Below are 13,295 nucleotides of genomic sequence, written 5' to 3'. Positions count from 1 at the left end.
GCAGGTAAAATGTTTAGGTTATGAATTGGTGCTGAAATGGGGACCTGAACAGTAGATGTCTGTGTATACATAATCTCAGGTTATCTTTTGAAATTGCTAGTTTTTTCCCAAGAGAGCTATAAGCCAATCATTACTTCCCTAACATACCATTTCATTAGTGAGCCTTCAATTTTCATTCTAAGAAAGGGACAAAAATTTGGCTATTTTTGGAACTGATTGAGTGTAAAGTTTTCTCCTCTTTGATCTGTTATTATACATGGCATCATTTATTTTTATTTTTGTTTATCTTTCATTGCATATTACTTCTTTTTAAAATATTCTGTAATACAGAAAAAATTCACCATTCAAAGTAGGTATATGTAATATAGTTGACTATAAAGCCAGTTTTTATAATCCGCATTTACTCCTCTCACCATATCCTTGTATAGTTCCTTAGTACATTCTCACAAAGACAGGGGCTGGGAATATATATGCTATGATTTAAGAGAAAGGAATAAAGGGCTTTTTTTGGGTTTTGGGGGGGTTTTTTTGGCCACACCTCAGGGCATGTGGGATCTTAGCTCCTCGACCAGGGATCAAACCCATGTCCCCTGCAGTGGAAATGCAGAATCTTAACCACTGGACCGCTAGGGAAAGGGATAAAGGTTTTGATCAGTCTAAGACTCGTTTGGTTTTCAAGGTATAAGAGGGTCATACTTATGGGGAATAGAAGCACTATATAAGAGTCCATTCTTTCTTTATATTGCTTTTGTAGTTTTTAGCGCACCTCTTTTTAGTAACTTTTAATGTAATTTCAAACTTACAAAAAGTTGCAAGAAGATTAAAAAGAACTCCTGTGTATATTCTTTACCTAGATTCACCACTTATTTATATTTTGCCCTATTTGCTTTGTTGTTGATTCTCTTTCTGTCCCCCATGTGTCTACAATTTTTAAATTTTTTAACCATTTGAGAGCAAGTTGTAGACATTATGTCCTTTACCTCTAAATACTTACATTTGTAGGTTTATATTTCTTAAGGGTTAGTCTGTTCATAACTAAAATACAGTTATCAAAATCAAGACATATGAAGTTACAGTTCTGTAATCTACAATCCACTCAAATGTCATCAGCTGTCCAATCATGTTCTTTGTAGTTTTACCACCACCCGCCCCCCACCACCAGTCCACAATCCAAATTAGGATCATGCATTACATTTAGTTGCATTTAATTGTCATGGCTCTTTATTTTCCTTAAATTTGGATAATCCTCCAGCCTTTCTTTGTGTTTCTTGATTTTGACATTTTTGAAGGAAATAATCAGTTACTTTGTAGAATAGTCTTCAATTTGGTATTGTCTGATGTTTCTTTATCATTTGATTTAGCAGGAGTTCCACAGATGTGATATATCCTTAGCTTTGTCTTATCAGGAGGCACTGATGTCAGTTTGTCCCAATATTGATGATGTTAATGTCGATCTCTTGATTAATTAAGATGATGTCTTCCTGTTTTTTTTTTGCATTATGAAGTTACCATATTTCCCTCTGAGATTAATGGTAATTTATGGGAGATGCTTTGAGACTGTATAAATATCATATTCTTCATGAAACATTAATCTACTAGTTTAAGCGTCCATTGATAGTTTTCTAAAGCCCATTATTTGTTATATAGTTGATAGTTGGCATTCTACTGTAAGAATGAATCAACTTTGCTTGACTTCATATCCTTTTTCTGATGACTTCCTTTACACAAGTCTTAGAATAAGGATGTCTTTTATGCCAAGGAATTTCTTGATTCTGCTTGTGGTTTCTAAACTTTCCCCACCATTCCCCACCTGCAAGGAGGAGCAATTTAGGCCTTATACCTTGTTTCTGAGCTATCTCCTCACAGGCTAGAATAGAGACCTTCATCTTCACCTTGTTGTGGCACTTTCCTTGATCACCCTAGGGGGGTTCATCACTCCTTCTATATACTACGCTTCTGAAGTTGCTTTGTACTGCCAGCTATTTTATCATTCATCATTTTATTTTGTACTTTTTTTTTGTTTGTTTAATATAATTATTTTCCTTTCCACTAGGCTACTAGCTTCTCAAAGGCAAGGATCATATTCATCGCTATATATTCAATATTTAGCGAAGAGGTTAGCTAGCTCTAAGTAGATACCCAGTAAAAGTCCCTGAATGAACAAACAGCAGAACAGCAACCATAATAACTGTGGTATGGAGTTAAACTTCAGCCTTATATACTAATTTTCGTTGCCTGAGTCCAAAACATTTTTTCCTTTTTGGCGTTTCCCCTAACCTAGTGGGTGGGCCTTTTAAGCTGTATACCCCTGAAGTATTTTTACATACTGATAGCTAGATGACCAACCCTAATAGTTCAAGGTCATACTTGCCTAGATCACTTACTGAAGATTGAGCTGAATACCTTCCACAGCTCCTGAGCTTTCCTTCCTATTTGGATCTTCTTATTTTCCCCTTCTCACTTGGGAATAGGGTTATTTGGCTTATTGGGTTCTAGATTTTTTTTAAAAAAGAAAGAAAAAATGTTAAAAGTTTTCTTTATTTATATTCTCTTTATTTCCAAAAGGTTTTAAGGTAGATTAGCTAGAATATAAGATTATGTGAAGTAAAATGGAAGAGAAAAAGGAGGCAAAACCAAGGGTAAGGATTTAAGATGGAACATGGTATGAGGCAAATATAAAAATGCATCCTGTAAAGACATTGCTTTAAGTAGGCCACAACTTGGTTTCTAGGATGATTTTTCCAGAAGCTTCATGATCTTGGTAAGTCATGGTGAGGGTGAGGAATAAATCGAGGTTAAGCAAAACATACTTATTGCAGAACTTTTCAGAGCCATTATATGCTAATATATGTTGTGAAAGATGAAGGATATAATGTAAAATGCCCCCCAACTTTTTTGACCATGGAACCCTTCTTTTGCAGAACATCTTTTTAAAAAAAATTTATTTATTTAGTTTTGGCTGTGTTGGGTCTTCGTTGCTGCGCACGGGCTTTCTGTAGTAGCGGCGAGTGGGAGCTACTCTTCATTGTGGTGCGCACGCTTCTCATCGTAGTGGCTTTTCTTGTTGCGGAGTACGGGCTGTAGGTGTGCGGGCTCAGTAGTTGTGGCTCGTGGGCTTAAGAGTGCAGGCTCAGTAGTTGTGGTGCACGGGCTTAGTTGCTCTGCGGCATGTGGGATCTTCCCAGACCAGGGCTCGAACCCGTGTCCCCTGCATTGGCAGGCGGATTCTTAACGGCTGCGCCACCAGGAAGTCCCTTTTGCAGAACATCTTCAGGAATTAATGTTCTGTGGAACTTGTGGGGCAAAGCTGTATAAGCAGTTAAATATTGTGAAGACCTTGGGCTTTATGACAGTATTTCAGAGGGAAGGTACCTATTACATCATGGAAGGGATATAGACATCTTGGGTTTAGTTTAGAAGAGATGGTTTAGATGTATAAGGCATCTGGGAATCATTTTATATGAAGAATGGTAGGTGGAGACAGGACATTTATCATGGAGAAGAGAAGATGAAAATTGGGTGGGGTTGTGGGGGACACGGAACTGTTTTCAGTTATCTTGAGGACTGTGACATGAAAGAGAGAAAAGAATTGGTCTTTGGTAGGTACATGGACAGAACTAGAACCATTGAGTAGCAATCAGAAGACCTGTTTCCACTCTATATAAGAAAATTTTCTAATTCTCCTAACAGTGCAAAGATGGAAAGAAACTGTCTTAGAAAGCAGGGAGTTCACGGGGATTCCCTGGTGGTGCAGTGGTTGCGCGTCCGCCTGCCGATGCAGGGGAACCGGGTTCGCGCCCCGGTCTGGGAGGATCCCACATGCCGTGGAGCGGCTGGGCCCGTGAGCCATGGCCGCTGAGCCTGCGCGTCCGGAGCCTGTGCTCCGCAACGGGAGAGGCCACAGCAGGGGGAGCCCCGCATCCCCCAAAAAAAAAAAAAAAAAAAAAGCAGTGAGTTCTGTGGTGCTGGATTCCTGGACTGTTAGGGCTATTTTGAAGATTTTAGCATAGGATTGATGATAGTATTAAAAATACTTTTAGATTGTTTTTTCTAGCTGAGAGATCTTATGATTCTTTGCAAATGTGATATAGGCTTTTTATAGTAAGGACATAGGAGACATTCTTCCATAGAGATGCCTGAATCTGCCTTTGGATATAGCAATACAGTGTTTATCTCTAGTACCTAACATGTAGTAGATGCCCAATAAATATTTGTTAAATGACCTGTGGGGAAAGATATCTGAGGGTCAGTAGGCCATCATCCTCAAGAGACGTAGGAAAGTCTAGATGGATGTACACTGCATAATCAAATGGAACTGTTAGATCAGGCTCCTGGTGTCTCAGTCATTGCACTCTGACCGCAGCATCAGACTTGGTAGGCAGTAGATTTATCTAGTCTAAGCATAAGCCAAAAGTAGAGAGGAATATCACTCAAGGAATGTTTTTCACATTTAGGTTCACACCCTCATTCTGTGTCACAGCAGTTGGGGTTGCTGCATTGGTGCTTTGTATGGTCAGCTACACTTTTTGAGTATGGGCAGAAAGAGAAAGACCAATCTCCCCAGTCCCTATGGGATGATGTTATGTGGGGTGGTGTCTCTGACAGGTGGTCCCATGTGGAAATTTGTTCTCCCTTTCCAGTTTTATTCTACCTTATCTCTCTACCAGTGCAGTTTTTGCTTTCTTCTGGGTATTCAGTGTGTGTATTTTACAGAGTTGGTTTGCAAAGTCATTCTTTGCCTATAGGTCCTCTCACCTAGCCAGGGGTACTTATAGCATCATGAGAAATTCTTAAAATTGAGAACTTAGTTTATATAAAACTAATGATTCCCTAATATAATCAGTTCTCTTAAGTTTAAATTCTATATATCAACTTAGAATGAGTAAAGAAAAACTGTTATATGCCTCATGTGGCATTTGATATTACTACAGGATATTGTCCTTCAATCATCTAGATTTTTTTTGAAAGTTTAATGGAAATTATACATCCCTGGTGTGGCATATGTTCTACCTAGTGTTTAGAGACTACGGTGGGGAGCGGAAATACAATTTGTTAATGGTAAATAAAAATTCCAGATATTTTGTATATTGATTTTGTTTTCTTTGGGAAGACAGTTTTTTTGTTGTTTTTTTAAGAGTCATTCCCCCCCACTTCACCTTTTGGACAACTTTGTGGTTTTCAAAAATATAAAGTTCATAGAAGGTTGAACTTAAGTTGTATTTATTCTTGGTTTTAGGGCTGCATAAATTCTTTTCTGTGATGCTTTCACTGACCATTCCAATTCACAGTAGTCTTTTTCTTTGTATATAGTTGCCCTATTTGCCCTAATCATTTGACTTTATCCCAAAATACAAAGCTATATGTATATCTTTATTTTATGTCTCCTTCATTATAATCTAAACTTGGGAGTAAGAGTCATGCTTTTATAGCCTATATAATTTCCTGTGTGGTATCTTGGACCAAGGAGTTTAGGAACTTAACAATAGTCTAATACAACCTATTTATTCTGTAGATGGAAAACTCAATAAATAACTGGTTGTTTAATTTTATGTGTATTTAGAATTTACATGCATACTTATATAGCATGAATATAATAAGCCTTGAGTTAAGGCTATAATTTATTTGGAAACTAACAAAAAAGCTTAGAACTTTTCATCCCACAACCAGAAAAACAACAACAAAATAAAACACTTCTATTGTCCTTCATAGTTTATAAAGCTCTTTTATGTACGTCATTTCATTATATCCTCAGAAATCCTGTGAGGTAGAGAGGTAATTTTAGTGTTGCCATTTTAGAAATAATGATACTAAGACCCAGAGAATTAACTTGCTGATAATTGGTAGAGCTAGAACTGTAACATAAGCCTTTGAACTCCAAATGTTATACGTGTCATATCATGCTGCTTCTAGATCATCTATCCATTCTTGTTGTCAATGGACAGGATTTCCTTTCAGTAACTCAGCCATCCAAGTGTTCACTGAATGCTCAGGTTATAATACAGAACACATTTTTAGGTGCATTGGGGAAAACAAGACTCATACAGCATTTTGTTCTTACTGCACACAAACATGCACCCACCCACACAAACGCACACCTATTTATTATAGCAATTATAACATTGAATTGTAATTTGTCTCTTTACATGTCTGTCTCTCCAACCAGATTGTGTGCTTCTTGAGCATCCTTTGATTATTCTATGAGCTCCTTTATATCCTCAGTGCCAAATGTCGACTCTGGCACATAGGTGCCTAGTCTGTTGAATCAGTGAATGAATGAATAAGTGAATACAGACATGAAAGACATTATGCCCTCTGGGGGCTTACAGTCTTCTTGGGGAGATAAAGCATGAAGTTTATAGTAAAACAAAGATTAAAAAAAAAACAAATTGTTTTTTTTTAAGAGAAACTTTGTTTATAGGGTTTTTTTTTTTTAACTAATATAAAACAGATTCCCAGCCTGTAGTTCATGTAATTGCTTCCCGGCGTCAGGATTGGTCAGAACATGAGATTGCAATGGAGACTAGCCCCACCATAATTTATCAGGATGTATCCAGTGAATCACAATCAGCTACTTCAACAATCAAAGCTCTGTTAGAACTCCAACAGACAACAGGTATGAATTCACATGCTCAACTGAATGAAGCATGTTTTCTCTAGAGATGGGTTGTGCTAAAATACTACTACTGTTATATTTTCTTTGTTATCATTTGAGCACATTTCCCCCCTCTGGACTTGTCTATGATCATTGGTGCAGTCTGTTTACTTGTCAGTTCATTAAGATGTTCACAGGAGTACTGAAGGATAGACAGACTATAATCAGTAGAAAGAAGAAAAAAATGGCAGAGCTCTTTCTTCTCTGTCTCCTGCTTAAAATGGACAATCCTGTTGCCTTTTGTCACCAGAAAGGAGTAGGTCTATCAACTCTAAGCACGAAGATAAATGCAGTACAGTTGCCAATTCTATTCAAGAATAGTAGGAGGCAGATTCGAGGGCCCCTGCCATCCTCCTTGATATTTGTGGGGCAGTTTTGTGATCCTAAAACACCGTTAATGGCCTTGCTAGCATTCTAATTTGTTTTTTTATCTTCATGCTTCTTTGTGTAATTTTACAACTTGAACTTCCATGCAAAGCTATTCTTATTTAACAAGATCCAATCAGTATTTCTAGTTACTAAATATCTTTGATAAACTCTAGGCAAAACTGCGTTAGTTATACTGACTTTTCTATTATAATAGGTCAAATATTGTCAGAGTATTTAAGGGACCTTAGCGATGATCTCATCCAACCCTTTCATTATGAATAAACAAACCAAGACCTAGAGAGGTTACCCAATTGGTTAGTGGCAGAGTGAGAGTCCATGTCTTTTGATTCCTAGTTCAATGTCCTCTCTATTTGTGGGGTGACTTTTGTATTCCTTTGGTTTTGTTTTGCTTTCTTTGTTTAAATGATTATCTTGATTTTGTTACATTATATGCTTGGTGAGAATAATCTGAATGATCATTCAGTGTACTTAATTACTGGTTACTATTTGTTTATAACATCCACGCTACACTACCCAAAGAATACTAGCTTTTATTGTAAGTCTTTGGTTAATCTTTCTATTGGTGTTATTTTTGGCTTTAGTCATTTCCTCAGCTCCTTATCTTTTACATACTCAGCTATTTCCATTAAAGCCTTTTAGAGGGTGGAAACCAAATGATTTTGTAGAAAAAGTGATAATATAGAAAGTTATTCTATCCATGGAAACCATTCTTGACTCCAGACCATTCCATTGACATTTTTCCAGGAACAGAGAGGCCATATTTTCCTGACACTGAAAATTTTTATTCTTTAAGAGTCACTAAAAATATTGTAACATTTCTTTGGAGATGATCTTGAATTTTTAATAGATCAAATTAAACTGGTCACTATTCACTGTGTTGTGCTCTTCTGGGCAGGTGTGCCCTAGAGCAAATCATGCTGTGTACTGCTTACTCACCCTTTGTTTTCAGGTTGGTGAACTCCACAATACCAGGTACTGCCTTGAAGAAGGGTAAAGGAAATGTTCTAAGGGGAGTATGTACAGGGGAAACAGATGCAATTGTTTGGCCTAGTGATAATAGGGGGGGATTTTAGTCTGATAGCATATGAGTTCTTGCTAGGCTGCTGGGTATGGTTGCACAAGTTGTGCACGCTACAGCCATACATAGCAGTCTGCTCTTTTGTTTTCAATTCACTGACTCCTTAGTCACTGCCCATGTGGCACCCCAGAGGTCTTGTTCATTATTCCTGAGGACAACTCTGGTTTTAGTACTTATTTGTAATAAAAGTTAATTTTCCCCCTGACTTTTTTATACAGTAAAGGAAAAATTGGAATCTAAACCAAGACAACCCACTATTGACTTGAGTCAAATGGCAGTGCCTATTCAGATGACCCAGGAAAAGAGACATTCTCCTGAGAGTCCATCAATTGCTGTGGTAGAGTCCGAACTAGTTGCTGAATACATCACTACTGGTAGGTGTCCTCTTAAAAAGCAGTATTAAGGTAGGAGAGCTACATTTCTGGATTTCATGAGATGGTTGTTTGGGGGAGAATATATTTTTCATATTTCTAGATCTCTTCCAGTTTTCTCGGAGCAAATTCACATTGTCCTTGGGATTTACCCTGTCTTTAATGACTAGAGGGAAAAAATCAATAGGTTGTTAGAAAGTTTGCTAGTAATATAAAACTGCAAGTTGGCCATAAATAACATCTGTGAACATAGGGCAATAGTTGCAGTGAGAGGATAGAATATCTTTTATATAAGAATAAATATTCATATGCATCTGGATTTTTTAGTTTTGGGGAAGGGGAGGTGGGTCAAGGGAGAAAGAAGGTATAAAAGCCAACCCTTTTTTTTAAATGTAAAGAAAAAAATGTGGAAAATTTTAAATCCCTGTAAATACTTAGGAGTTCTGGTGGAAAACACATTAGGTATTTGTTTAAAATGTGGTCTGGCAGCAAAACACTAATGAGGTTTTTGGATGGCATATCTAGAGAAGTGGAGCAGGAAGGATAATAGATTCTTTCATATTCTGGTGAGACCACACCTGGAATACTGCTTTCTGTTTTGGACACTTCATTACCTTGAGATTTGAAATAGTTCAGAGAGTAGTAATGTGAATAATTAGGGGTTAGGAGAGATAATTTATGAGGCAGTATGTAAAGAATACCTGTCTTACATTTTCTTTAGCAGTAATTAAAAAAGAACATAAAGTTACAAATATTTGAAGGATGTAAATAACGAAGTGGAAAAGGAATTCTTTGGCATCATTTTAGGAGATATTGTTAAGACTAATGGGTTAAAATTGCCTAAAGGGAAAATCCGATGAAAGATTATGGAAAGCCATCTAGTATCTTTCTTTAGAGCTATTTAGCAAAAAGCAGAGTGTAGTATGTTGGGGAACTCGATAATAACCTCTGGGGATAGACTAGATTATCAAACAGTAAATAGATGAAAAGACCTATGATTTCTTCCCTTACTTATCCTTTTCAGAACGCACTGATGAGGGGACAGAGGTTGCTTTTCCCCTTCTAGGTAAGTGGTGTGCATCCATTTGTAGTATAACCTAAGGTAAAATATGATTGTTTGAGGGGGAACCACTTAAATGGATGCGCTCTACTCTGATCTGGTAGAGGAAAGGTAAGCTCTACTCAGTGAAAGGGAGAGAGACTTCCCTTTTGCAGAATACTAGGATTCTTTCTCAGAAATGAGCAGTTTGACATTGGAAAAATGAGTTGTTTAAAGAAATAAGTGACTTTTATGGTGTTTACATGGCCCAGTTAAGGTCACTTCAGCTGTTTCCCAAATATGCACTCTGTGACCTCCCTTCCATAATCTCCTCCCATCATATCCTCAGCCTCACTGAGTTTTTTCTTTGACTTCAAAGCCAGCTTCCTGGCCCTGGCCTCTTGTATCATCCTGCAGTGGATATTATTTTTCTCTAACTTTTCTGCACTCTGAGGAATTACTATGAAGAGATTTATAGTATCTTGAATGAGGATTATTTTTAAATGGTTTTAGTTGATCATCTATTAAATCCATTTCATTTCTTAATAAATTTAATGTAATAATTATGAAGATTAGTGTGGGCAACAGAAATCTGCCATATATAATCTGATAATTTCATCAGAAATTATATTTATGTACTATTTATTTTTCAAATGTCATTCATTTCTGATGATGCTTACATCAGTAAACTTCGTTAATTTGCTTGCTTAATTTTGAAATTATTGGTATGATTTGTTTTTTCTCTTTTTCGGTTATAACTGATTCAATACTTATTTTAATATAAACCTTTTTTTCAGTTTGGGTTGAGCATATATGAAAGATTTTATTAACACCTATAATTTAAAATGTACATATAAAGCATATTGTGAAATACAGTAAGATACTGTAATACATTTATAAAAGAGTACTGCTGGTGCTACCTGTAACCTCATATCACATGTAGGCATATGTATAGCAACAATAGAAAAACTGCATTTGTGAATTTAGATAGAATGTGTTATAAAAATAAAGCTTGTTTATATTTCACTGGCTAGTTTTATTAAAGTTCTATACTAGTGCACTTTTACACTGATTTCTGTAGTGTTCATCTTACCCTTGGGCACCCCACTATGACTTTTCTAAGTGTGGAACCACTACTACTTGAAATTGTAGATCAAGATATATGAGAATTAGAACCACAGATTATAGAGAGAGTTTGATATTCTCAAAATCCTTAGCTAATTTTACAGATTTGTTTTAATCTGTTCCTGATTCAAAAAATTGGTTTCCTAGTGACCATAAGCATTTTTAAAGGTCTGTAGAATAAGAAGTGATGATTGTTTATACTGTTTAAAAAGTTGAAATTGAGGAGACTTCCCTGGTGGCACAGTGGTTGAGAATCCGCCTGCCAATGCAGGGGACACAGGTTCGAGCCCTGGACCAGGAAGACCCCACGTCGCGGAGCAACTAAGCCCGTGCACCACAACTACTGAGCCCACACACTACAACTACTGAAGCCTGCGTGCCTAGAGCCCGTGCTCCGTAACAAGAGAAGCCGCTGCAATGAGAAGCCCACGCGCTTCAACAGAGTAGCCCCCGCTCGCCACAACTAGAGAAAGCCTGCACACAACAACCAAGACCCAACGCAGCCAAAAATAAATAATTTTAAAAAGAAAAAAAAAGTTGAAATTGAGGCTGATTAAAAATGGTAGTTTGGCATCAACGTAGATGTATAGTTTTACATCTATATATAAATGTAAATATAAATGTATAGTTTACTCCATGGGACCTTGTAGCAAGAGACTAAGAGGTGGGGTTGTTTCCTAAACTATACTCTCACTCATTTGTGTCAGATGAGCTAAATTTGAATAGATGAAAGAAAGAACACTGACTTTTCTGTTATTTTGTTAACTTTATATTTTAGTACTTAACAATTTAAGGACCATTTTCAATTCATTACTTCATTTGGTCTTCTTCTAAGAAATAAGTTTTTATCCCAATAAAAAACCAAAAATAAAACAAACAAAATAACACCTCTAAATTTTAGAGGTTAATAACATAAAGTTTAAGTGACCTCTTCAAATTCACATAGCTGTTTGGTGGCAGAGCGGGACAGAATCCAGTTGTGACTCTTGGTCCAGTTCTCTTTCTGCAGTATCACCTTGACCTCTTACATCTTTAGGATATGAGACAGTGTCACTTTATATATAAAGGAGTGAATGCTTCTGGTTTTTGTATTGCATCTGGAACCGGGACCAAGAGATTAAAGAACTTGTACTGTCTCACTGTCCTTAAAGATATTAGTCTGGGATTTGATTGCAGAAACTGATTGTTGTTTTGTTACCTCAATGGGGTAAAGGTCACTGGAGAAAGAGTACAACTCACAAGAGGATATAACTTTAAGGGATTTGTTCCTCCTTTGTGATAATAGTTTTCACAGTGCTTCCACATACATTTCTCATCTCATCCTTCTAATAGCTCTGTTATTCCCATTTTACAGATGAGGACACAGAGTCTCAGAGAAGATAAGTGACTTTTTCAGAGTCACACAGCTCATAAGTGGGCAGACTCTGGTCTTCTGCCTCCTAGTACCACACTTTCTCTCTGTGATGCAATCTCACAGACATTTGTTTCAAATGACTACTGGTTACAGATGCTGTGGTGATTTCTGGAGAAATATCATCACCTCCTCTATTTTCAGTCAGCCATCGCTCCCAGCCCCAACAGCCCTCCCAGCCTCAGCGGACCCTCCTCCAGCACGTGGCTCAGTCACAGACCGCAACACAGACTTCGGTGGTGGTGAAGTCCATCCCAGCATCTTCCCCTGGAGCAATCACCCACATCATGCAGCAGGTTGTATCTCTTCTTTTTCCTCCTACCTTCTGTAACTGCCTCCTTCCTGAAATAAGGTTTAGTTTCATCTCCTTTTATAAGAGGGGAAATAACTGAGTTGAGGAGTGTTTGTATAGTTCTTTCATCTGTGAGCAGTGAGTAAGGGAAATGAACTGAGAGTCTTAACACCAGAAAGTGATTAAGAAATAGTATTCTTGGATCTTCTGTGAACTCTTAACATTTCAAAAGGGTGAGGCTATCTAGATGAATCTATGACATTAGAATTGGTCACTGTTTCTATGTATTGTTATGGAAGGATTTATCACTGAGGTAAGATTTTCAGATGAAATAGAAGTTGGCTTGTTTAGCTGTTTGTTGCTGTTGCTGGGTTTTTCATTTGTTTTACTCTTGCTTTTATAATGAATCCTTATGGAAACATTAAGAATAAGTAGGTAAATAAATATTTGACTTCTTTCTTTTTTTAACATATTTATTGAATATTTGACTTCTTTCACTGTAAGTGATCAATTGAGGAAGAGACTCACAGGAAGGAGAATGAATTAATATGAAACAGAAAATCTGGTACCAAGGGTAATGGGGAAAAGGAAAAAATATATTGATGACACTGATTTTGTGCCAGATACTGTGCTTTGAGCTTTAAATACTTTAACTTGTTTAATTCTTGCTATGATCCTGCAAGGTGGGTGAATTATCTCTCTTACAAATGAGGAAACTCATGCTCATAGAAATTAAATAACCTATTCTGGGTGGCAGAGCCAGGATTTAAACCCAAAGCATCCTGCCTCTATTATAAAGTTATATCATAAATATCAGATTTAAGCATGACTTATTATTAGTAGCCACATAAATTATCATTACTCAACTGGTAGAGGTTGACCCTAATTACAAGCAAACTACCGGAAAGGCAGTGAAGAAATTGTTGAATTAAAAACC

The 13,295-nt window shown here is 37.0% G+C and overlaps 1 protein-coding gene across 17 annotated transcripts in view; it reads left to right on the top strand.

The window, feature by feature from the left end:
- The window catches only part of EMSY (EMSY transcriptional repressor, BRCA2 interacting), a 97,971-nt gene that overhangs the window by 61,998 nt on the left and 22,678 nt on the right, over positions 1-13,295 (top strand). For 9 of the 17 annotated variants that reach the window (XM_055091581.1, XM_055091589.1, XM_055091580.1 and 6 more), the window contains 4 exons: positions 6,449-6,613; positions 8,339-8,494; positions 9,516-9,557; positions 12,163-12,362. In XM_055091581.1, coding sequence (XP_054947556.1) covers positions 6,449-6,613; positions 8,339-8,494; positions 9,516-9,557; positions 12,163-12,362 — 563 coding nt within the window. The remainder of the gene's footprint in view (positions 1-6,448; positions 6,614-8,338; positions 8,495-9,515; positions 9,558-12,162; positions 12,363-13,295) is intronic. The other 8 variants (XM_055091583.1, XM_007104944.3, XM_024131630.3 and 5 more) reach the window with 3 other exon arrangements.

Source organism: Physeter macrocephalus, chromosome 16, assembly GCF_002837175.3.
Source record: "Physeter macrocephalus isolate SW-GA chromosome 16, ASM283717v5, whole genome shotgun sequence".
Classification (NCBI taxonomy): Eukaryota; Metazoa; Chordata; class Mammalia; order Artiodactyla; family Physeteridae; genus Physeter; species Physeter macrocephalus.
The sequence above is the reverse complement of the archived record's forward strand: the minus strand, read 5'-3'. Positions and strand labels throughout refer to the sequence as shown.